Source organism: Agelaius phoeniceus, chromosome 18 (genome assembly GCF_051311805.1).
Source record: "Agelaius phoeniceus isolate bAgePho1 chromosome 18, bAgePho1.hap1, whole genome shotgun sequence".
NCBI classification, from domain to species: Eukaryota; Metazoa; Chordata; class Aves; order Passeriformes; family Icteridae; genus Agelaius; species Agelaius phoeniceus.
Window position 1 is genome coordinate 9,769,653 of NC_135282.1, and position 21,314 is coordinate 9,790,966.

Genomic DNA, 21,314 nt, shown 5'->3' on the forward strand with positions numbered 1-21,314 from the left:
AGAACTGTGATTGCAGCTAAGCAGTAGCCATGAGATTGGGCAGCAGAAAAATGATTTAAAAAGTAGAAAAGCAAGGACAAATAGAACAATGGCCTGTGTATTAATTCTTGTCTGAATAACTCCCTAAGCTACAGAAAAGTTTATCTAGAGAGATATTAGGAAGTTTTAATCTTAATAATGGAGCTCTGTGCATTGTGTTTTAAGGCTTACAAGCAGGTATTGTATTTGAAATAAGCAAGCATTGTTTTAACCAAAGGTACAGGTGCTTATAGTGGTTGGATGGAACTACTGTCAATGTGCTTTTGCTTTGTGGGATTGGGCAAAAAACTTATAAAGTGAGTTGTAACATGAAGCTCTTGGTCTGCTGCCTGGGATGTGAGCTGCTGGCATCTTCCCATTGCCATAACCATGGAATGAGAGTGATGCTGGAAAATAAAACAGCTCAAGGCAGTTCCTGGCAGCCCTGTCCCGTTTGTGATCTGTACACAGACCCCAGCTGGTGACAGTCCAGAGCAGAGCCTTGCTCAGAAAACTCAGCCAGGGGTGCTGATGAGACCAGCCATGGACAGGCTGGCCCTTTGCATGGGATGTTAAGCTTTTGTCCCCCCCAATTTTGGCAATCAGTGCTTGCTCCTGGTTTGTTTGTACATCTTATATCATCACTGCTTTCTTACCAAGCCCCCTGTCTCTCCTGCCAGGCACTTTGCTTTCCATGGGCTTTGGCTTTGTGGAGTACAAGAAGCCAGAGAGTGCCCAGAGAGCCCTGCGCCAGCTCCAGGTGAGCCTGAGCTGCCCCCCTGCAGTTCTCTCCAGAGATTGGCACTGCCAAATGCACCTGGGGATGTCAGGGCTGAGGGTTGCACTGCACAGGTGGAGGAGCCTCTAAAATGGGCCAGGGTTTGGAGGGAAGAAGCTTTGTAAAGAGAGAAGTGTGTTTCTTAATGCTGATCCAAGGTGGAAATTCAGAAAATGTACAAGAATTGAATTTTCATGAGTTTTCCTGTCAGGTGCAGACCCAGATATCCCCTCACAGAACAAATACTGATTAATGTTAATTTAGTGCTGCTTTGACTTCTAATTCTTCTATATATTTATTTCTATTAATTATATATAATTTTTTTTCCTGCTGTTTCTTTGTTTGCACTCCCAGGGCTGCACTGTGGATGGCCATAAGCTGGAAGTGAAGCTGTCAGAGAGAGCTGTCAGGTGAGGCTCACCTCTCCCCTCAGTGACATTTCAGCTGCAATAATCCTTGGGAGCTTCTTCCCCAGCACCTGCATCCAGGAGGGCTCCAGCTGTTGAACACAACAGCCTTTGCTCTGCTTTACTGACTCAGTTTTGCTTGAAAGGAAAAAAAAAGGGGACTGAGCTGAAGTGGGGCCCCAAAAATGAGTCCAAAGTGAGAACCAGGCAGAGTTTTATTCCCTGTTCAAGGAAAAATCCTCTGCTTTGGTGGCAGCTCAGGCAGCACTGTGATTTCCAAAGCGTTTAAAAAGTTCTTGGAAAGAAATCTTTGAATTATTCTATCTGCTCATCTGAGAAAAGAAGAGCTTAAGAATAATGTTCTGATCAAATCAAGACAAAACCAAGTTTCTTGCTTGAAATAAAAGTTTGGATTTAGCTCCTTTGCTCTGGGCAATCAGGCACAGAGGAGAAGGTTACCTGTGGGTGAATTTACTTGGAATTAGCCTCAGTTCTTAGGGATTCCTTCCTAGTTCTTACTCAGCACAGAATATTCTAACTGTAAAGCTGCAAATTAATCCAGGTATTTGAATGTTGGCACCTAACACTGTCATTCAGACACTCTGGAAACCCTACTGGAAGTGACATCTGTTAAACATCAAAATTTGTTTGAAAATCTATGGTTCCTGGGGACCATAGGCAGTGTGACAGCTCCTGTGTCTGCACTTTGTATTTCAATTCTTTCATAAACCATTTTTATCCAGTTTGATTTTGAAAATCCCTTCAGCAGGTATCCAGGCCACAATGGGAAGTGCTTTGCTTCATGGAATAAGCTGCTGTCTTTTGTGTTAGGTAAATTCTGACCTTGTCCAAATGGAATACAATTCCAGAGGTAAAAAAAAAAAAATAAATTAATAGTCTGCTACAAAATTTAATGTACTGTTTTATAAGCCAGGAAGAAAAATAATCAAAATTAGCTTACATTAAGCTAATTTTTTAAAATATATTCATTAATGCATTCTCCTAACAATTAAAGGGTAAGATTTGGTGATAAAACCCAAGTAAGTGGCAAATGTGAGATGAGGACCTGAACTGGAGCAAGATGGGCTATTTCATTTCCAGATGTAGAATTTTAGGGTGTTTGAAATTTGATCCTTCTTGGTGTCCTGTGTGGCATTGCCACTGGCACAACCCAGGATGCCAGTGTGAGCTGGTTTCTCAATTTTCCACGTTCCAAATCCTGAGGGAGCCACAGTTCAAAGGGGCTTTGCTGCTCCCTGCTCTTCACCTGCCCTTCCTGTTGCCTTCCAGGCCTGCTGTGAAATCAGCCAGGAAGAAACAGACTGCCAAGAAGCAGAAAACTTCCAAGATCCTGGTCAGAAACATCCCCTTCCAGGCCACTGTCAAGGAAATCAGGGAGCTCTTCAGGTAGGAAAGTGCTTTGTAGGGTCTGTGGATCACTGGGGTGGAGCTGCTGTGATTTTCATATACAGGGAATTTCTCACTTTGTGAATATTGTGAACTTTTTCTTGTCTTTGTGGAAGAAAACAGGGATTTGGGGATCCACCTCTGTGTTCTCTGTGTCCTCAGCCTTTTGTGCTGTGATTTAAGCCTTGTTCCATCCTGAAAAATAAGTGGAACTTTGTGAAAGGAAAATCATCTTTGCTGCTCCCAGGACAAGAATGTTTTGCTCACTGCCCCAGGCCGTGGTCCCTGCTTTGCTCTTGGTGTGCAGGAATTGTTGATGTTTCTGCCACAGGATGCTATGTTGGGTGGGAGGTGGCCTCTGTGAGCTTGTCTTAGCAGAAGTTGGGTGCTTTTGTCACATTTCTGGGGCATTTCTTTCCTTAACCCTTTAAAACCTGCTCAGACCACGCAGTGCAAAGCCCCTGGCAGGGATTTTTGTGTTTCCCTGTGTTGATGGAATTGCACCTCCTTTATTTGTGTGAAGATGTGGCTCCTGTGTGGCTGGGAGGCTGCTCCCTTGCAGGCTGTGAGGGATGAATTCCAGGGATTCATTTGGGATGAATTCCAGGGATTTCACTAAAGGCAAAGCATGACTTGGCTGTTGGACAGGGGTGTGATGATGGTCACAACGACGAGATGCCTCTAGAAGAGCAAAAGGTTTCTCTTGAAGCATTTTGCTTCAATTCTGCCCTGAGGGATTCAGGCAGAGCCCCTGGGCTGCCAGTGCCATGCTGAGTTTCCTCAGCACGTGGAGCTCTGCTAATTTAAATCCCAACACTCCCAGCCAGAGCTGTGACCCTCGTAAAGCTGGAGCCAGCAAAGCCGGGGCTGAGGTGAAGTTCAAGGCACTGGGAGGGTTTGTACATCACAAGCACAGAGCCTGTGGGGGGTTTTTGGTGTGGGATTTTTCCCTCCTGTCTTGTCTGGCACCTCAGAGCTGTGGAGAGGAGGGGCAGGGGAACATCTGATTGATTTTGCAGCTTCCAGCTGGTGACAGCGCTCTCAGAGCATCCCTTTCATTCACCTGGGATGTTCAGAGCTGGGTTTATCCTCAAAACAAAAACCTGCAGCTTGGGGGGTGCATTGCTTTCTCTATTGCCATCCCTCCTGTCCTCTGGAGCAGCCCAAACCAGGCACACCAGAGCAGTGCCCAGCACCTGACTCCTGGATTGCTTTGTTTGTGCCCTTCAATCAGCTGCCTTTGGTCTGGAGCGTTGGGCTTGCTCTGCATTTAGGAACCTGCCTCAGTTTGGCTTTTGTTAGGGATTTACTGGCAATGGCAAGCAGTCCTGTGGCAGTGGAAGGGCTGGCAGGGCTGCAGGGGGCACTCTTAGCCTGCCCAGGAAAGCCAGCCTGGGGACAGCAAGGGACAGCCAGCCTGGGGACCACCAGGCCACTCAGCCAGGCATCACCACACAGGGTGACAGCCCCAGGTTTTACAGGATGAGCATCTTCCCTATTGTTTCCCCTGCTCCAGAGCCACCTTCCAGCCCTGCATCAGGAGAAACATCAAGAAATATTAATTTCAAAATAAATAAATATTAATTTTAAAATAAATATTAAATTAGGAATAAATATTAATTTATAAGTGTGTGGTCTTATTTTCTGTACACACACATTATCTATATCCACACAGAATCTATATATATGTATGCATTACCCCAGAAAAATACACAGATCATGCCAATATTGTTCAAAAAATATCTATAGCACATTATATGTGGTTAGATATATTTATTTTCCCCCAAAACAAATATTTCCATGTTGTGAGCTTTTTCAAGGAGCTCAGTCCCCGTTCTCAAACAGCCCCACAGGAGCTTTAGGTGGCACTGGAACAGCAAACCAAGGGAGCTGGGTGTTCTGGAGAGTGAATTTTTCAAGCTGCTGTACCTGCCCAGCTCTGGCAGTTCAGGGATCCCTGCCCTGGCTGGTTTTACACTTTTGGATCTTGTTTTTTTATGAATCCATCACTGAAATTTTCAGCCTTGCCCTGCACCACTGCCCGTGTTCCTACAGCAGCCTGGAGGGACTTCATTCTGGAATCTGGGGACAGCAGGCTCTGTTCCCTGGACTGGAGGAAGGTGGTGCTTAATTAGGGTGTTGGAGGGGAGTCAGGAATGCTCTGATCAACGTCTCAGATCCTCTGCCTGCAAAATAATCCTATTTTAGCAGTTCCACAGGCCTCAGGTGCTCCCAGCCCAGCCCCGTGGCTTTGCTGGGGGGTGACACTGGCTCAGAGCATGTCCTGCCACGTTCTCCTGGAGGTTCTGGCCTCTTTGCACCCTCAAGGGATTTATTTATCTTTTTTTTTTTTTTTAAGATAACACCTATCTTCTTCAGAGGGAGAACTGCTGTTCAATTATAGGGGCTGCTTTTGGGCGAGGTGTGAAGATTTAGCTTTTGTGGGTGTGTTTTTTTCACCCATTTTTGTTCTTGATTAAATCCTACTCTTCTCTTTACTACCTGGAAAAATAACAAAAGGTAAATGGTGCTTAGTTCTTTGCAAAGAGCCACAGTTAGGGGAGGAGAGACAAAGGGATTGCTATCCCATGAAGGCTGCTAATTCTAATTTTTCCTACCAAACTGTGGGGCTTTTATGGCAAGACTTTTTTTTTTTTTTTTTTTTTTCAAAAGGAACTCTAGACGTGGCAAGCTGAATTGGAGATCTGTGAAAGGCCACATTTTCACAGATTGGAGCCCTGGCAATTTCTGAAAATTGGGCTCCTTTAAGACTCTATCACATGAGATCCATGCAGCCTTCATTGGGAGTTCCAATTAACTCTTTGTTTCAGAGCATCCCCTTGCACCCTCCTCCCCTCTGGCTGCACCAACTCCATGAAAATGGAAAATCAGGCTGTTTTGCAAGTGGTTTATAATGTTTTGAGGAGATGGTGGTTTCATTTTCCTAAAAAAATGAATGATAAAATGTAGAAAAACACTTCTTAAAGGATTCCTGCCCAATCCAAGGCAAGCTGGGGGATGGACTCAGTCCAGGGTGTGCTTGGAATTTGGCAGAGCTGCTGCTCATCCCACCAAAGGATGGAGTTTTTGGAGGTGTGTGTTTGGGGGATGAAGTTGTTTCTTCTCTTTTTTTTTTTTTTTTGCAGGATATATTTGAGAACTTAGACTTTTGGTTTTATCTTTGATTTCTCTGGAATTTGCAGCAATTGTGAGTTGCAGCCCTGCCCTGCCAGTTAGCTGAGGAGATCAGGACTCAGTGTGGAAGGTGGTTTATCATCCCTCTGGCCATCTCTTGCCTGCACCTGCAGGAACTGCAGTCAAACACGTTGCACAAAGCTGTTAAATCACAAAATTCTCATCAGCTGGGAGGCTGGGCTTTAGTTTGCCTAAAGAAGCAGTGAGCAGAAGAGCAATTGAAAGGTATTGCAGGGCAGAGAGCAGGTTATCAGGGGCACTCATCTGCACAGCCTGACTTTCCTACACAGAAAGTAACACTGCTTCTTGCAAAGACCTTGGGGGTGGGTGTCTCTTTTAATTTTAACTCCTTTGCTGACTGTTTTCTTTGTTTTGACAAAGACATGGCATTTATTGTATCTGGCAAAGCAAATGTCTGGGCCTGATGAGGAGGAAAAAGAATTATTCCTTCTGATGGAGGGGAAAAGTGAAGTGGGACAAGACTTGGGAGTCAGCCCCTTCTGAGAGAAGGAAAAAATCTCTGCAGGGAGATGCAGTGGATAAACTGGCAGAGAGATTTTTTTTATTATTTTTTTTAAGGCAGTCTTTATGAAGTTAATTTTATAAGATGATGCCTTTCACTTCTTCTGACCTATTATAATAAAGTGTAGTTACCAGAATGGGCTTTTCATTTCCCATTATAAAGGACACGGTGGGATAATGAATCCTTCTGCCAGACATGCTTGCTGTTCACACCTTTCTCCCAGTAATGGAGTCTACATGACTGGAGACAATTTCTCCTTCCCCTGTTGAAGATGTGGAAAATCTGTGCTGGTGAAAGACACAAGAGGAGAAAAAAAAATTGAGGAAAAACATGTGAGTTTGTTAAGCAAGTGTTGGGCAGAGTTAATTAGAGCATTCCATGCAAACAGGATGTCCAGTGCTGCCAGGATTGCTGGGTTTCACTTTTAAAACCTCAAATGTTGTGCTAGAAATGGCTCAAAACTGATTGCTGCTGCTTCTTAGCTGCTTGAATTTTGTCTCCACACTGTCCCCCTGCAGGCAGTGGCCCAAGGGCTTGGGGACAGCTGCAGAAGTCCCTGGGGGCTGTGAGGGGCTGCAGGTGGTTGGTGCTGGCACATCTGGGGCAGGACAGAGCTGCTGCTGTGGCAGAAGGAGCAGGGCAATGAATCCCTGAGCTCCCCTGCAGTGCTGACACCTCTGCTTGTCCCAGGGTGCTCTGCTTGCCAGAAGGGAGTGCCCAGAAATGAATTTTGGAGAAGCAGAAACCCCTGGGGAAGCAGACCAGGGCTTGGGTCCCTCCTTGCTGGCCTCCCCTGAGGACTGGAAGGGCTCTGGAATTGCAGGAGGAATTGGAGGGCACGGGCTGAGCTGGAAACCTGCACAAACAGCACTGGCAGCAGGGAGCAGAAGGTGTTTCAGAGGTGTAGTGGCAGCTGGAAGGTGTCTCTGAGTTTGATGTGGTGCTGAGTGGGTCACCACATCATGTTCTGCAGGAAATTGGTGGGGCCATGAGCTCTCCAAAGCCTCCCCAGGCCCCTGCTCCAATGCCAGGGGTCACCATGTGCTGCTTGGCATCCCAGCACACCTGTGCCTGTGCTCATGGCTGAGTTCCCAAGCCTTGTTTTGGCCTGTCCTTTGGGGATAGCAACATTTCAGGGCTGCCCATGCTGGGAGCTCTGGGCCAGGGCTGCTCCTGAGGGTGCTGCACAGGGGATGTGGTGCCTGTGTTCACATCCAGCTCCTCCTTGGAATGCCAGGGCTGTGCTGGGCTGCTCAGTGTCTGCCTGGTGCCTCTGGGGGTGCAGGATGCTCCCCTGGATTGGGGCTTTTCCTCCTCTGTCACCCATGGGCTGTGGGGTCCCACCCTTGCTGTGTGAAGGTTCTCACAAGGAGTGCACCTTTGGGGATGTGTTTGTTGAGTTTAGTTTTGGATAAAAGGAGCCTGGTTGATGGCTCCCTGTGTCCTGGCTGAAGGGCTCAGCCCCACTGTTGGCTGTCAGTCTGTCTTTGCTCTGCCAGGGGAACACAGCACATGTGGGGCTGTTGGACAGAGTCCAGAGGAGGCCCCAGAGCTGATGGAGGGGCTGGAGCCAGGCTGGGAGATGCAGGAGAGAAGGTTCAGTGACACCTCAGAGCCCCTTGCAGTGCCTGAAGGGGGCTCCAGGAGAGCTGGAGAGGGATTTGGGACAGAGGGACAGAGGGACAGGACCCAGGGAATGGCTCCCACTGCCAGAGGGCAGGGCTGGATGGGATCTTGGGAAAGAATTCCCCCATGAGGGTGAGAATCCCCTGGCACAGGCTGCCCCTGAGCCACCCTCTGCTCCTCCAGCCCCGTGGGCTGTGTGCCCTGGATGTGTTGCACAGGAAATTACAGAGTGCAGGAGCTTTTTGGGAGGCAGCTTGCAGGAATGTGCACCAGGAATGCAGGGATCTGCTGGGCTGTTTTATTTCTCTATTTCAAACAGCATAAATTAAACTCATTTTATTTTTTTTTTCCCTCCCTCTTCTTCAAATCTTCTCCTTGTGTGCTGGAAACCCAAACACAGCAGAATTGGGTTGATATTCAGAGCCCAGAAATGGAAGTGGCCGCTTTAATTTGGCCACTCTCCAAAGAGAGCCATGGGGTGGGGGAGAGGGAAATGGGTTTGCAGTGCTGTTTTTCAGTTTGAATCATAAAGGTGTTTAACATAGATAAGGAAATGTTTAACTCTGTGTTATCTTGGCAAAGTTGCTTTAAAAGGTGGCTCTTCCCAAGAGCAGAAGGAAGATTTTCTTTTTTCAGCACATCCCTTTCCTGGGTTTGAATATTCATTACATATTTGATTTTTATATTTATTTTTCCCCCTTTTCTGCTCTCCACATACTCCAGGTCCTTTTTCTGCCCACCCAACACCTGGATTTTGTCCTGTGCAAATGAAGGGAATTTCTGGGCTGCTCTCTCCTGACTCCTGCCACCTCTCTCCAGGGCATCCAGCCGAGCTTCCCAAGGGAACTTTAATTAGTTTTCCACACAAATTCCTCAGCTCAGCAGCGTGGAGGGGCTCAGGGAGGTGGAGTGAGCTGGGGAAGGGGCTGCTTTTGGAATGTCTTGTTCAAATGCCACTCTGGGGTTCTGCTTTGGGCTTTTTGCCATTTTTTCAGTGCAAAAGAATTTCAGATGTGGGCAGGTGGTTCTCCATAGGGAGAAAACTAAAGCCTGCTTGTGCTGTGTCCTGGAAATCACCCACTCAGGGTTCTTAGGGTTACAAGGTGTCTTTTTGTCTGAATTAAGAGTATGTGTGTGTCTAAGAAAGGAAAAACATTGGATTTCTCTTTTTTTGCCTTATATTGTGGCCAGTTCTTGTTCATTCTCAGAGTTGGCCCTTTGGGGGCTGGCAGCTGGGGCACTGCACAATCTAGAACATTGAAATTCCACTGGACTAACTTTTGAGCTTGTGTCTCAGCCTTTCATCAAGGTACAGTCAAGATGATTATCTCCTTGCTCTTAAAATTCCTCTGTCTGTTGGATTTGTTAACTGCAGGTCTTTGCTGGTGATGCTGATCCATCCATCCCCCCCTGCCTTTCACTTGTGTGGGTATTTTTCAGTCTCACTTCACGAGAAGGTCCTGAACAAGCCTCTAATGAATCACAGCTTTCTCCTCACGATGACATCGTGTCCTTTATTTGCATCTCTGTTTGCATCATTATTTTTTTAACCTCATGCCTGCTGCAGCCTTTCTCCCTCTCCCAATCTGGGAGATTTTCAGCCTTGGGATGTGATTGCAATTAAAGCCCTTCCATTCCAGAGTCTCTCACCTCCCCTGGGGCAGTGCCTGTGCCCAAGGCCTTTGAACTCTGCTGGCTTCTGCAGCTGCTGGCACCAGCAGCATTTCTGTCTGCACCTTGTTTTTCCTGAAGAAATCAAGTTAAGGCAGATCAGGATGACCATCTGTCTTCTCACCTCTCTTTCCTCCTCCCCCAGCAGTGTCCTGAGCACTTCCAGGCATCTGGCACAGGACAGGAGATCTTAAATTTGCTGCAATTAAGTCCAGGGGGAAGCTGCTGAGCCTCATCCTCTGAGGAAGGTGCTGTTGTGGGACTGACCCTTACCAGGCATCCAGGGATTCACATCAGCTGCCTGTGAAGATGGGATGGTTTTTCTGCCCATATTCCCATTTATTAGGTACCAGGGAAGCTGGAGAACCACTTTTTGTTCTGCTCCCCATCAGTGATCTCTGCACATCAGGCTGTCCCCTCATGGGTGAACTCTGGGCCTTGCCCAGGGCTGTTTGAAGGACAGCCTTGGGTCTCCTTCAGCCCCTCATTTTTTGGAAATCTCTTTGTGAAACCTCACTTGAAAAAGCAGCAATATTGACTTTTCCAAACCCAGGAGTGCCAATCTCAGCATCTCAACAGGCTGGGGCTGCTCACAGGCAGCACCACTGAGATTTGTGCCAAAATCCACCCTGCAAATCCCATTTCAGGTGTTCTCCATGGTCCTTCTCTACTTCTCTTTAACCCAGCTCTTGCTCTTCCCACTCTTTGATGCCATGCCAGCAGCTGAGGGGTTAAAAGAGTCTGGGGGGGTGAGGGGGTGGGGATGAGGTGTTTCAGCTGCTCATTACTCACTGCCAGCTTCCCCCAAAATCATATTAATTTCACGCTGTCACGCAGGACTGCGCTGTCTCTGCCGGCAGCAGCCAGGAGGGTGACAGGGCTGGGGGGAGCGTGGCTGCCCCTCATCCCCACCATGGCTGCCTTTCTGGGAGCTCTCTGGTGCCTCTTTCCTCACCCAGGTGCCCGCCCAGGTGGGGCTGGGGCCGCTCACCTTGCAGGGGGATGTGGGGAGCGCCGTGCGCTGCCTCCCGATGATCATTTTCCACCCCGCTGCTTGTGCAAAAACCCCATGAAATTGGGTCTGCTGCAGCAGGGAGGTCTGGAGGAGGGAGGGAGGGAGGGGAGCTGCCAGTCTGCCCTGCCCTACCTGTGCTCAGCAAGGATGCTGCTTAAAAGTTGCTTTTAAACCACTTGCCTCCCTTTCCTAAGGCCAGCGAGCACAGCCCAGCTCTGCCTGTAAAGATGGAGCTGCCTTTGCCTCCTGTCTGATTTCTCCCCCTCTTCTGCTGTTTGCTCAGTGCATCTGCCAGAGCTGTCACCTCTGCAAGGACTTACTGCCATCAGCAGGGCCTCTGACAGCTCCCACACAAGCTCAGCATTGCTGAGCCCATCCTAGCTGAAGCTCACTCTGCATGGCAGACATTCTGCTCTGTCCCTGCCATTTGGATTGTTCTTACCTTTGTTCCACGTCTGTGCTTGCATTTTTCTTTTTTTTGTGGTTGGAAGGATGATCCCTTCCCCTTTTCTCTCATTATGGCCACACTTCTTGGAGCTCTTGGCAGGGGGGTTGGACTCAGATGATCTCCAACCCAAACTATCCAGGGATCCTGTATCTGTGTCCTCTTCATCCTGCACTTTCTGAGATGGGTGGAGAGCAATGAGCTTTCCATGAAATGGAGTGGGAACATCATCACTGAACCCCATGGTGGCTCAGGTAGTGCTTGCACCAATCACTCCCTGTCTTTTGGGACTTTTCCAGGTGACCTGTAAAGACAAATCCCACTGTGCAAAGTGGCCTCTGAGCTTTGCTGTGGCCATGGCAGGTTGGCAAGGGGTGACCAAAGTCCTGGAGCAGGAGGAGAGCCACCACTGTAGCTTGGGCAGGAGCCACACCTCCAGTTTTGGGCACAGGATGGGTAAATTGGACTGTTTGCAGTGAAAAGCCACCTCTGCTCCCAGGGAGCAGAAAATGGGATGTGCTGTGTCTGGAGCGTGGTGGCTCCCAGCCTGCCTCACCAAGGAGCTGCTCTGTGCCTGCTTTTAATGCTTTGCCTTGTTCTGAGCCCTGGCAGGTGTCACATGTGGCCAGCCTGGGCTCTGGGGACAATCCTGAGCTCGGGAGACCTCACAGCCTGGTTGTGTTTGAGCCTCCAGCTCAGCTCCCACGTTCCCGCTGCGCCTGCGTGCATTTGATCTCCCCTCTGTGTTTCTCTGTTCCCCCGATGAAAATAATTAATCAGGTTATTTTTCTAAGTCATCCTGCAGCTTTACAGGGATGAGACTTAAATAAGGATTCTCTTTAAAGCAGTGCTGTGTTAAAATAGCTGTGTGTCTATAAATATCTCATTGCTTCTATATTTATTCCCCAGCTCAGTGCAGGAGGTTCTACAGCTGAATATAAGATATTTCTTTATTTTTTGGATTGTTGATGCAGCTGGTATCTTAACAGCAAGGCTGCCTTCTCCAAAGGATGCCCTGGGTACACCTTTGGGTTTCTTCTGTGTTTCCTAGTTGCTAGTTGTACAAATTTCCTCTTGTCTTTGAAAGGAGCTGACTCATAAGAATCCTCCAGGAGCAGAGATTTGCACCAGACCCTCCTGTGAGCACTATTTTTAGCATAACTTCTTTTTTTTTTTTTTTTGACCGGAGCTGCACTCTGATCAGGATTTTCAAAAGAGCCCAGGAGAGATAAATCCCCAAGTCTCAGCTCTGTGGGAGCTGCAGGTTCCTTTGAAATCCTGACCCTCTGGTGATTAGGGCAGTGACTTGGTGGCTCCTAAGCCCTGGTCCTGCAAGGTGCTGCGTGCTGGGAGAATTGTGGCTTAGGAGTGTGAGCTCTGAGAAAGGCTTTGCAGGCATTGGAGGCTCTTGTTGGAGGCTGTGCAGGGATTGAGATTCCCTGAGGGCTGGGATAGAGGGGTCTATAGGTGACTGCTGCATTTGTACATCTCAGCTGCCAGGGCAGCAGGGTTTGGCCCTGGTGTGCTCCAGGGAGGTGATGTGGGGGAAGATGTCCTGATAGAGCTGGTCCTTTCTCCACCAGGCTTGAATATTTTTGTCTCCCCCAGCAAAAAATTAAAAAAAAAAGTAATTAGTATTAGGAGTTACTAGTATTACTAGTAGGATTAAGAAGGAAGAGGGGATTTGAGAGTGACAGCAGAAGGGACAAGAGCCCTGCTGTGACCAGAACCAGCTCAGAGCTCTGTAAGATTGCCCAAGAAAAGAGAAGCAGCAACAAAACCTGAATAATATTAAAGTGGGATTTTCCACCTCCATCCTGGTTTGGGGTGACCTCTTCCATCACACACCCACCAGTTATCTTAAAATCCTCAAACTCTCTTTTGGGGTGGCTTTGAACTCCCCAACTCTTGTCAGTGTTCAAGTTGAGCAGTGCTGCTTGAACCCAGGGCTTCCTAAAGCTTGTGGTGTTCCCTGTGCCAGCTCTGCCCCTTCCCCTGGCCCTTAGGAACTGGAATTGTAGGCATTGAGGTGTGAAATTTCAGGAGGAAATCTGTTCTGCTTTCATCAGACAGTGAATCATCGTTGTCTTTAAAGCACAGAAATAAATGTGGAGAATAGGCAGGTGCCTTCTCCTGGAGGTGTCAGTGAGTCCTGGCTGCTTCTCCTTGATGTCACCAAGTCTAAAATAGATTTATGGCAAGAAGTGGATTTAAAAACTACTTCCCACCCCAGTGGTGCAGGCTTTTCCATCAGCAAGGAGCAGGAAACAAAGCAGGACATGTGCAGTACCCCATGGGCAGGCACAGGTTGGGAAGGGACATCTTGGGATCTTGCTTTGCAGTCAGAAAGAGGGGAACAAATCAGAGGAGATGCCCACGTCCATCCCTGCATCCTAAAGGTGTGTGAGGCTGCTGGGTGAGGCTCTGCACATCCCAGCTCCTGCTGCAGGGGCTCCAGGGCTCTCATTCCTTTTTTCCACACTAAAACTCCAGCGTGGGAGCCAGCTCTGGAGGGCAGAACAGCTGTGACAGTCACACCAGAGCAGCTGGACCTGGAAAATCAGCCTGCATTGGGAGGAGCAGGGGGCTGAGGAGCTGCAAAGGGAGGCTGCAGGGACATGATGCTGCTGCCACCAGCACAGCAAATCCAGGCAAGGGAAAGGCCCTTTTTCCCACCAGCCTTTAAAGCCGATCTCTGCCGATGTTAAAACCTCCCAAAGTCGGATTAAACACAGCAAAATTAAGAAACCAAACCTGGTTGCAGCACCTGCTTAGAAATGACTTAAGTGGAGGGATATTAAAATTTTAAGACTTGCTGCTGTGCTGCTGATGGAGGATTTAAAAAAAAAATAATAATTACTGTTGGGTGGGGTTTTTTTTTCCTTCTGCTTGGTTTTCAGGATTGGTTTCTGTTTAGCGTGCGGCCTAATTGCGTAATTACACGATAGACTGGAGTAGAATTTAGTGTGTGTAATACCAGTTATAAAGAAGAGCCCTAATTATGTAGATCTTCTCAGGTAAATAATACATCAGGGGCATGGAGTGGCCTAATTACTGTTCTGAAAACCTGCCTAATGACTAATTTGCTTGGAATTTCAGAACGCTTTTGATAAGGTCCCTCATAAGCAACTGTTAAGGAAAATAAATCGAGAAGGGATAAAATGTTTTGCTGTGTTTTTAAACAAGCCAGTTAAGCCACAGGAAGCAGCTACTGCCTCTTGATCCAGCATCTTGAGGAGAGGGAAGATCCATCCCCTGGCTGCCTCCTGCTCTGGGGCCAAAGCTGTTGTGTTCCTGATCCTGCTTTGCCATGAGCTCCAAGAGAGGCTGCTGCCACTGTCCACTAAAAATGGGATCTGTGGGTCAATTCCCAGCTCCTTGGAAGAAGCACATCCATGTCCACATAGCCTCTGGCACTTGCAGTAGTTGTGGTGTTGGGCTTCTAAATAATTCTTGAAGATCTGTGCCAAAATTAGATAAATCCAGGAAGAACTAAACTTGAAGCTTTCCACAGGCACCAAGGGAGTGAAGGCAATCCAAAAGCTGCAGCAGCTTCCCCAGGACTGTTTTTTAGTGGATCTCATGGACTTCCTCCATGAGGAGGGAAGTCCAGAGGTGGGACCAGCAGCAGTGTTATTCCAGGGAGTGTGGGAGATGCTGCAGTGAGGGGAGCCTGGCTTTGGCCCTGCCCCAGGAGCCTCAAGGACAGGTCTGCCCAAAACACCGGGCTCAGGAAGGGATCCATGGAGCAGCTGAGCCTGGACAGGCAGCAGCACAAGGAAAAAGAGGAATCACATAAAGCAAAACCCAGTTGTGCTGCAGCAGCAGATCAAGGGCCTCCAAACAAAGATGATGCTCCTGGGCAAAGAGGAAGCTGGAAAAACTGATGATCCATGGTAAAGAGCAAGGTGCAGACGTGGCTGTCCCCTGTCCCGCTGGCTTTTCGCATGGATTTTGCAGGAGCTTTGATTATCCAGCAGGACATGAATGAAGGATCAGCTTTGCACTGGGGACCTGCTTCCTGCTGTGGGCCAGGGGGACACTGCTCCCCTGCTCTGCTGCCAAACCCCTCCACCAGAGCTGGAGGGAGCCACAGTTTGACTGGGCTCCAGGACCCAGAGGTTCCCTCCCACCTTGTCTTCCTGTGCCTTCATTTGCTGGCTTCCAGAGGTGAAGGAGACATTATTGATGCTGTTGCTGATAATGGTAATAGGGGAGATGGGTGCCAGATAATTCCTGAACTCTCTAACAGGATTTAAGCTAACAAGAGAGGAAGGCTTTTTTCTTCCCTCCTTCCCTTTCCTTTCCTTCTTTTCAGATATTTCCTGTGCCGGGGATAACAACACCAAGGAGTGTTAAATTGGCTCTGAATGTCCACCCCTGGCTGTCCACATTCTTGTAACGATTTCATTAGCTTGAATTATCCACGTTATTTTCTTGTAATGGGATTAGCCATCCTGGAGTCAGCTGAAGTCCTGGAGCGGGAGGCGGGAGGGCCCTTCTGCTGCGTATTCCATTAACTCCCTCATGCAGGGGGTGCAACTGGCCATGGCTCAGCCCAGGGGCAAAACCATTTGCCAGGGTCCTGCCTTCCTCCAGGAGGAAGAAAGAAAAAAAGGACCATTACTGGATTTTTTTTTCCCTTCCCCTTTTAATCAGCAAATGCAGAGGCAGAGTGTGGCAGGGCCTTCCGGAGGGGGAAGGTCCTGTTTAGGGGGGGAAAAAAAAGAAGGGATTGAGTGAATTCCATGTGGCTGCAGCCTGCTCCTGGGGCTGAGGCTGTGCAGGGAGGGGAGGGAAGGACTTGTGTCTCTTTTGGGCTCCTCATCCCTGCCCAGAGCTGTTTGGGATGAGCGGTCACGCTGCCTGCCTGAGCTCCGGCCTGGGGCTGCCAGCAGTCACCGGGGGGAGATGGGCAGGGCTGGCGAGAGGAGAGGAGGAGGAGATGGTGGCAACCCAGGAGAAGGTTGGCAGCCTTGAGAAAGGTTTTCCTAATCAGTTTTTCAGCATGGTTTTGCTGTTTTGTTTTTCTTGAAGGGGTATAAACCAGAGAGGGGGATTTAGGACTGCTCTGTGCAGTGGGACCTCTGTACACATCTGCAGAAGACTCAGGGTGATTTTTGTGGTTGTTTTCCAAGATGTTCTGTGCTTTTGGCAGTGGACAGATTCATGGTGTCTGTTGTACTTGGCAACCCAAGAGTCCTTGACCAGCTCATGGCTTGGGGTGCACCAGGATCAAGTCAGATGAACACATCTCTGTGTCTGGGACTTGAAAATGCCCATCAGGGATGGACAGTCTGGCCTGTCCCAAGGATTTTGCACTTTAAGTGCTGCTCTTTTAGACAGGGAAGGGGTTGAAATGGAGGGAAAACTTCCCAGCTGGAGAGATGTTTATAATTCCTTTGGAAGAAGCTGTTCCCTGGGCAGGTGGGCAGGCCCTGGCACAGGTGCCCAGAGCAGCTGGGGCTGCCCCTGGATCCCTGGCAGTGCCCAAAGCCAGGCTGGACAGGGCTTGGAGCCACCTGGGACAGTGGAAGGAGTCCCTGCCCATGGCAGGAGGTGGAACAGAATGGGCTTTAAGGTTTCTTCCAAGCAAACCACTCTGATTCCAGGTTCACCCTGATCTGCAGGTACCTGTCCCATGAACGAGCAGCCTTCACTGCTGCCTGAAGCTGTGGGGTTTTCTGGAGAGCAGGGAGTGAGGAAGGGGAGGGAAGAGGAGCTCACCTGCCCATTCTCCTCTGTCCCATGGCCTCTGGGCTGTGTTGGTGAAGGATGTGCAGCTCCTTCTGGTGACCAGGCAAAGCCAGGTGAGCTGTGGGTTGTCTCCTGAGCTGCAATGTGCTGGTTAATAGCAATATAATGTCCTATAATTAGCAGGCAAAGGACTTGCCTCCCAGCTGGCCCGTGCCAGAAGGATATAATTACAATCCCAAGGAGTGATGTTCCTCTGACCTGCAGCCAGCTTGCAGTGAGGAGGAGAAATCTCCTTTTCCTGCCTGTGTTCAGCCAGGGAAGCAGGATGGCAGCTGGAAGAGCTGCCAAAGCAGCAGGAGAGCAGCTGATAGCCAGCACTGCCATGGAGAAATGCTGCACCTCTTGTGGGTAGGAGGGAGGGGATGTCCCTGCTGGCATCCCTGGGATGCACCCTGTGTTCCTGCTGAGCTTGGAAGGGGTGACTTGTCACAGGAGAGCTCGTGGCTGTCTCTGTTCTGCAGCCCTGTGGATTGTGGCTCAGCCAGGGCCAGCACAGGCTTTTTCTGGTTTCCCACAAATCTGGATGGGCACAAAACAAAGGTTCTCATTTAGGAAATAGGAGTTGCAGTGTTTGTGGAGGCTGTCATCCCTCCCAGCCAGCAGCAGGAAAATGTGCCAAGCCTGGGAGAGCGAGGTGTGAGGCCAGATCTGCCAGCCTGGCTGGCAGGGCCTGCAGGGACAGGGGAGCCCAGGCAGAGCCACATCCTCCCCACCTCTGCCCTCCCCTCCTGCTCCTGATTCCACTTGGGATTTCAGAGAGTAGCTGTTGGACACTATTGTTCATAGACCTGTGGAGAGGAAGCCAGGACCAGCAGTGTGCATGGCTGGTCACCAGGGGCTCTGTCATCCTGCTGCCTCTGCAGCAAAAACTCTTTGCTTTTGGCCCCCAAACCTCTCTGTATTCTCTGTATTAATTGTGAGCAGCTCTGTGGAGGTTTCACAAGAGATTTGGGATTGCTGCACACCTTGGCCACACACCCCAGTGTCCTGTCAGAAATCCAGCTCCAGGCCAGGCACGGGGGGCTGGTGGGCTCTTCAGGACTGAGGTTCAAGTCTTGTGCAGAGTTAAGCCCGGCTGACTGCAAACAAGTCAATGTCTCAAGCCTGAAAGGGCTTTGCTCCCACAACCACCAGCCCTGGAGCACTTGGGGGCTCAGCAGCACTTGGAGAAGGCATGGATGGCTGGGTGAGTATAAATCCAGAAACTGCTCTGGTTTCACACTCACTGATGCTGGAAACCTCCCTGTAAACCATGCTGCTCGAGGGAAGGAGCCTGGCCTGGTGCTGTGTTCTGTGCTGGCAGCAGGATTGCTGATCTCTGCCCACCTGGAGAGGAGAGAGGCACCAGCACCCAGAGGAGCCCCCACCCTGGGCTGCCTGTGGGTTTTTTCACTCCATCTGTGCTGGAAGGGGAAGGAGCTGGCAGTGCCACCGTGTCTGATTTGCTGTGACTCCACAGCCATCCCAGCCCCTGGGAGCACATTTTCAAACAGCTCCATGACATCTAATGGAAAAGCTTTCTTCCCTTCCCTTGCCATTATGCTCTGGTGTCACTTGAGTGATGTGCTCCATGCTTTTCCTCCTCCCCATGCCTTTGCCCATGGCACAGTCCCTGCCTGGCCATCCTGGATGAGCCGGAGTGGGAGCAAACCCATCAGCACCTGGCTTCCCTCTGGCTTCCCTGGGCAGGGAGCCTGCCACTGCAGGGGGTAATTGGGTTTCCTTCTGCCTCTGCCTCTCTCTCCCCCCAAATCCAGCAGAAATAATTGGAAAGGAGAGGTGTGAGTCTGTGCCTGGCACCAGAGAGGAGAACATTAAAGGCCGGAGCTGTGCCTCATTCGCAGCTCCCGCCGGTAATTGCTGTGTTGTGTTTTCTAATTAGCGCCGCAGTGGGGGGGATGCTGCTCCCCTGCACGGCCCCGCTGGGGTCAGCCCTGTCCCCTCGGCTTCCCTCACCCCTGCACCTCGCCTGTTCCCTGCATCCATCTCTCTGGGAGCCCCTGCTGGCTCCCAGTGCCCAGGGAAAGCTCCTGGCCAGCCCTGCTGTGGATCTGGAGCAGGTGTCCCCTCCCTCCACTCCTCTCCACGTGTGGGTGGCCTGGACTGCTCTGAGCTGGGGAGGAAGGAAGGGCCAATTTCTGCCAGCTCTGCCCAGGCTGATGTGGGTCAGCATAGCTGGCACCCTGAATCCAGAGCCATCCTGCTCCTGTGGGTACCCCCTGGCCACCCTGAGTGCTGGGTTTTGGTGTCAAAAGGACATGTTGGTGTTTCAGTGCACAGACTGAGCATTGTCTGAGACCTCCCTTTGAGCAAATACTCTGCTCCTGTTCCTTCAGCAAATATTCTGCTGCCCCCAGGCAATGTCCTTGATATTTTTCATGGAGAGAGAGAGAGACTAGAGCGTGCCCATGGGCTTTGCCTCCCATTTTTCCTAGCTAGATGGGCATTTCCATGGCTCAGGAGCTGTCCCCTTGCCTCTCCCTTCACCCAGCTGCAGCATTTGAGTTGCTCCAGGCATCCTGGGTGTCCCTGTCACCCCCACCCCACTGCAGGAGGACCTCTGGAACCCCCAGGATCCGAGCCCTCCAGCAGCTGAGGCTGCTCCCTCTGCTGTGCTGGGGTTTGTTTGTTTGTTTGCGTGGCTCCAGCTCGGAGGGGGCAGCAGGGAGAGGGAGGGAAAGCACCGAGCGCGAGACGTGCGGATTCATTTTGAAGCTTCATAATGGTGCATTTACACACCACGTTGCCTAAGGAAATTGGGTGGATGAATGCCTGGTCATGCTGCCAGTGCAGCAGGTTAACTCCCAGGATTTAGCTTATATCATTTCACGAGAGCATTTATGGCCTTTACTGTGTTTATTCCCAGGTGCTCTTTGGCACTGCTGTATCCCAGGCTCCTTTTGTGTATGCACGCCTGTGTGGAGATTTTCAAATAAAATAACACATCTCTTCAGACCTGGGCCACATTAAATATTTATTGCCTGCAGTTTGTGCATATGTGTTTGATATAAATGGGTGTGAGGGGAGGGGAGGAGAAGGGGAAGAGGGAGCTTGGCAGCAGGAAAGCATTGGCTTTGTCCTGGAATTTCTCCAGGGGATGGCACTGGAGAGGGGTGTCCAGCACGTGCTGCCTTTGGGGCTAAAAAACCTTTTTAGGGTTTTTGGACAAAGTGGGATGGCTGCATGCTTTGCTGCTCAAGCCACAGGTTCCTTCTGTGGGACAGGAACCCCCTTATCTCCCCATTCTTGGCTTTCCATTGGCACTGCAAAACTTGTCTGAAATGCTGTTGGATATGGAGGTTGTTGTGGTCTGCTGGATTCGCCTGTTTCCCTTTCTACATCCAGAAAGCTTAGATAAAACCAGTTTATTCCAGCACAGAAGCTGCAGGATGGCAGAGGCTGAAGGGTTAGAGCGAGGAAATCCAATCATAAAAAATGCCCAGGATCCCTGGAGTTGGAGGGATGACACCTCTGGGGATGGAGGAGCTGTTCTGGAAACAGAATAATTCCCTGTGGGGCCATGCTCTGTGTCCTGCCTGTATCCTGTGCACTCCAGCCCCTCTTTAAAGGTGCAAATAAATCTGTTTTGGTGGCATCTGGAGCAGCCCTGCTAACCTGGAGATGCTTTGCCCACCCTGAGCAGGGCATGGCATTCTGGCTGGATCTCCTGAGGGAAGGAGGAACAAAGCAGTTACATTAAAGAAGTTTTTTGTATTGTTAAGTTTTATATCCAGAATTATCCTTCAAATGCAAGCTGAGTTTTTTAACTGGTACTTGCTTTGGAAATGGGGCTTTCAGGGCAGCAGAGTGGCTGCAGGACACCACTCAGTGTGGGTGTGCAGCTGGCCCTGCCAGGGTTTGTGGGGAAGGGGTGACTCTTGCCTTCATCTCATGCTGTCCCTGCTTTTCCTTGCATTGCCAGCACCTTTGGAGAGCTCAAGACCGTCCGGCTGCCCAAGAAAATGGCAGGAACAGGATCCCACCGGGGCTTTGGCTTTGTGGATTTCGTCACCAAGCAGGATGCCAAGGTGAGCTGTGCCCTTCTGGCACTGCCCCAGCTGGGGAGGGCAGCCTGGAGGCTCTGTCCCACTGCCCAGGTTTGGGCTGGTAGCATTGCCCAGGAAAGCTGCACTCAGGCTGAAACCCCCATGTGGGCAGCAACAAAACCCACAAGCCAACCCCTAAAGGGAATAATTTTGGTGCAACTGATAAAATAACTCAAAATTCTTGTAATATGGAAGGACAGGAGCTTATTTTTCAGGTTTGCCAGCAGCAAGGTGAGACAGGATGGTTTTGACCCAACATTAACACATCAGGAAACCTCTGCACATGTCCCACCTCCAGCACCACCTTGATTTTAGGGGAGTTTTGGATATTGTGGCTGTTCCCTAATTTGCAACCCATTCAAGGCTTGTGTTCACCAGTTCTTCTGTGTGTTTTGAGAGCCCCCTGTGAGCAGCCTTACCCTGCTG

The 21,314-nt window shown here is 49.8% G+C and overlaps 1 protein-coding gene across 1 annotated transcript in view; it reads left to right on the top strand.

Moving 5' to 3' along the window:
• RBM19 (RNA binding motif protein 19) overlaps positions 1 to 21,314 on the top strand; it is a 52,894-nt gene that overhangs the window by 13,360 nt on the left and 18,220 nt on the right. Inside the window, exons 19-22 of the mRNA XM_054645766.2 lie at positions 699 to 778; positions 1,151 to 1,206; positions 2,494 to 2,610; positions 20,765 to 20,870. Coding sequence (XP_054501741.2) covers positions 699 to 778; positions 1,151 to 1,206; positions 2,494 to 2,610; positions 20,765 to 20,870 — 359 coding nt within the window. The remainder of the gene's footprint in view (positions 1 to 698; positions 779 to 1,150; positions 1,207 to 2,493; positions 2,611 to 20,764; positions 20,871 to 21,314) is intronic.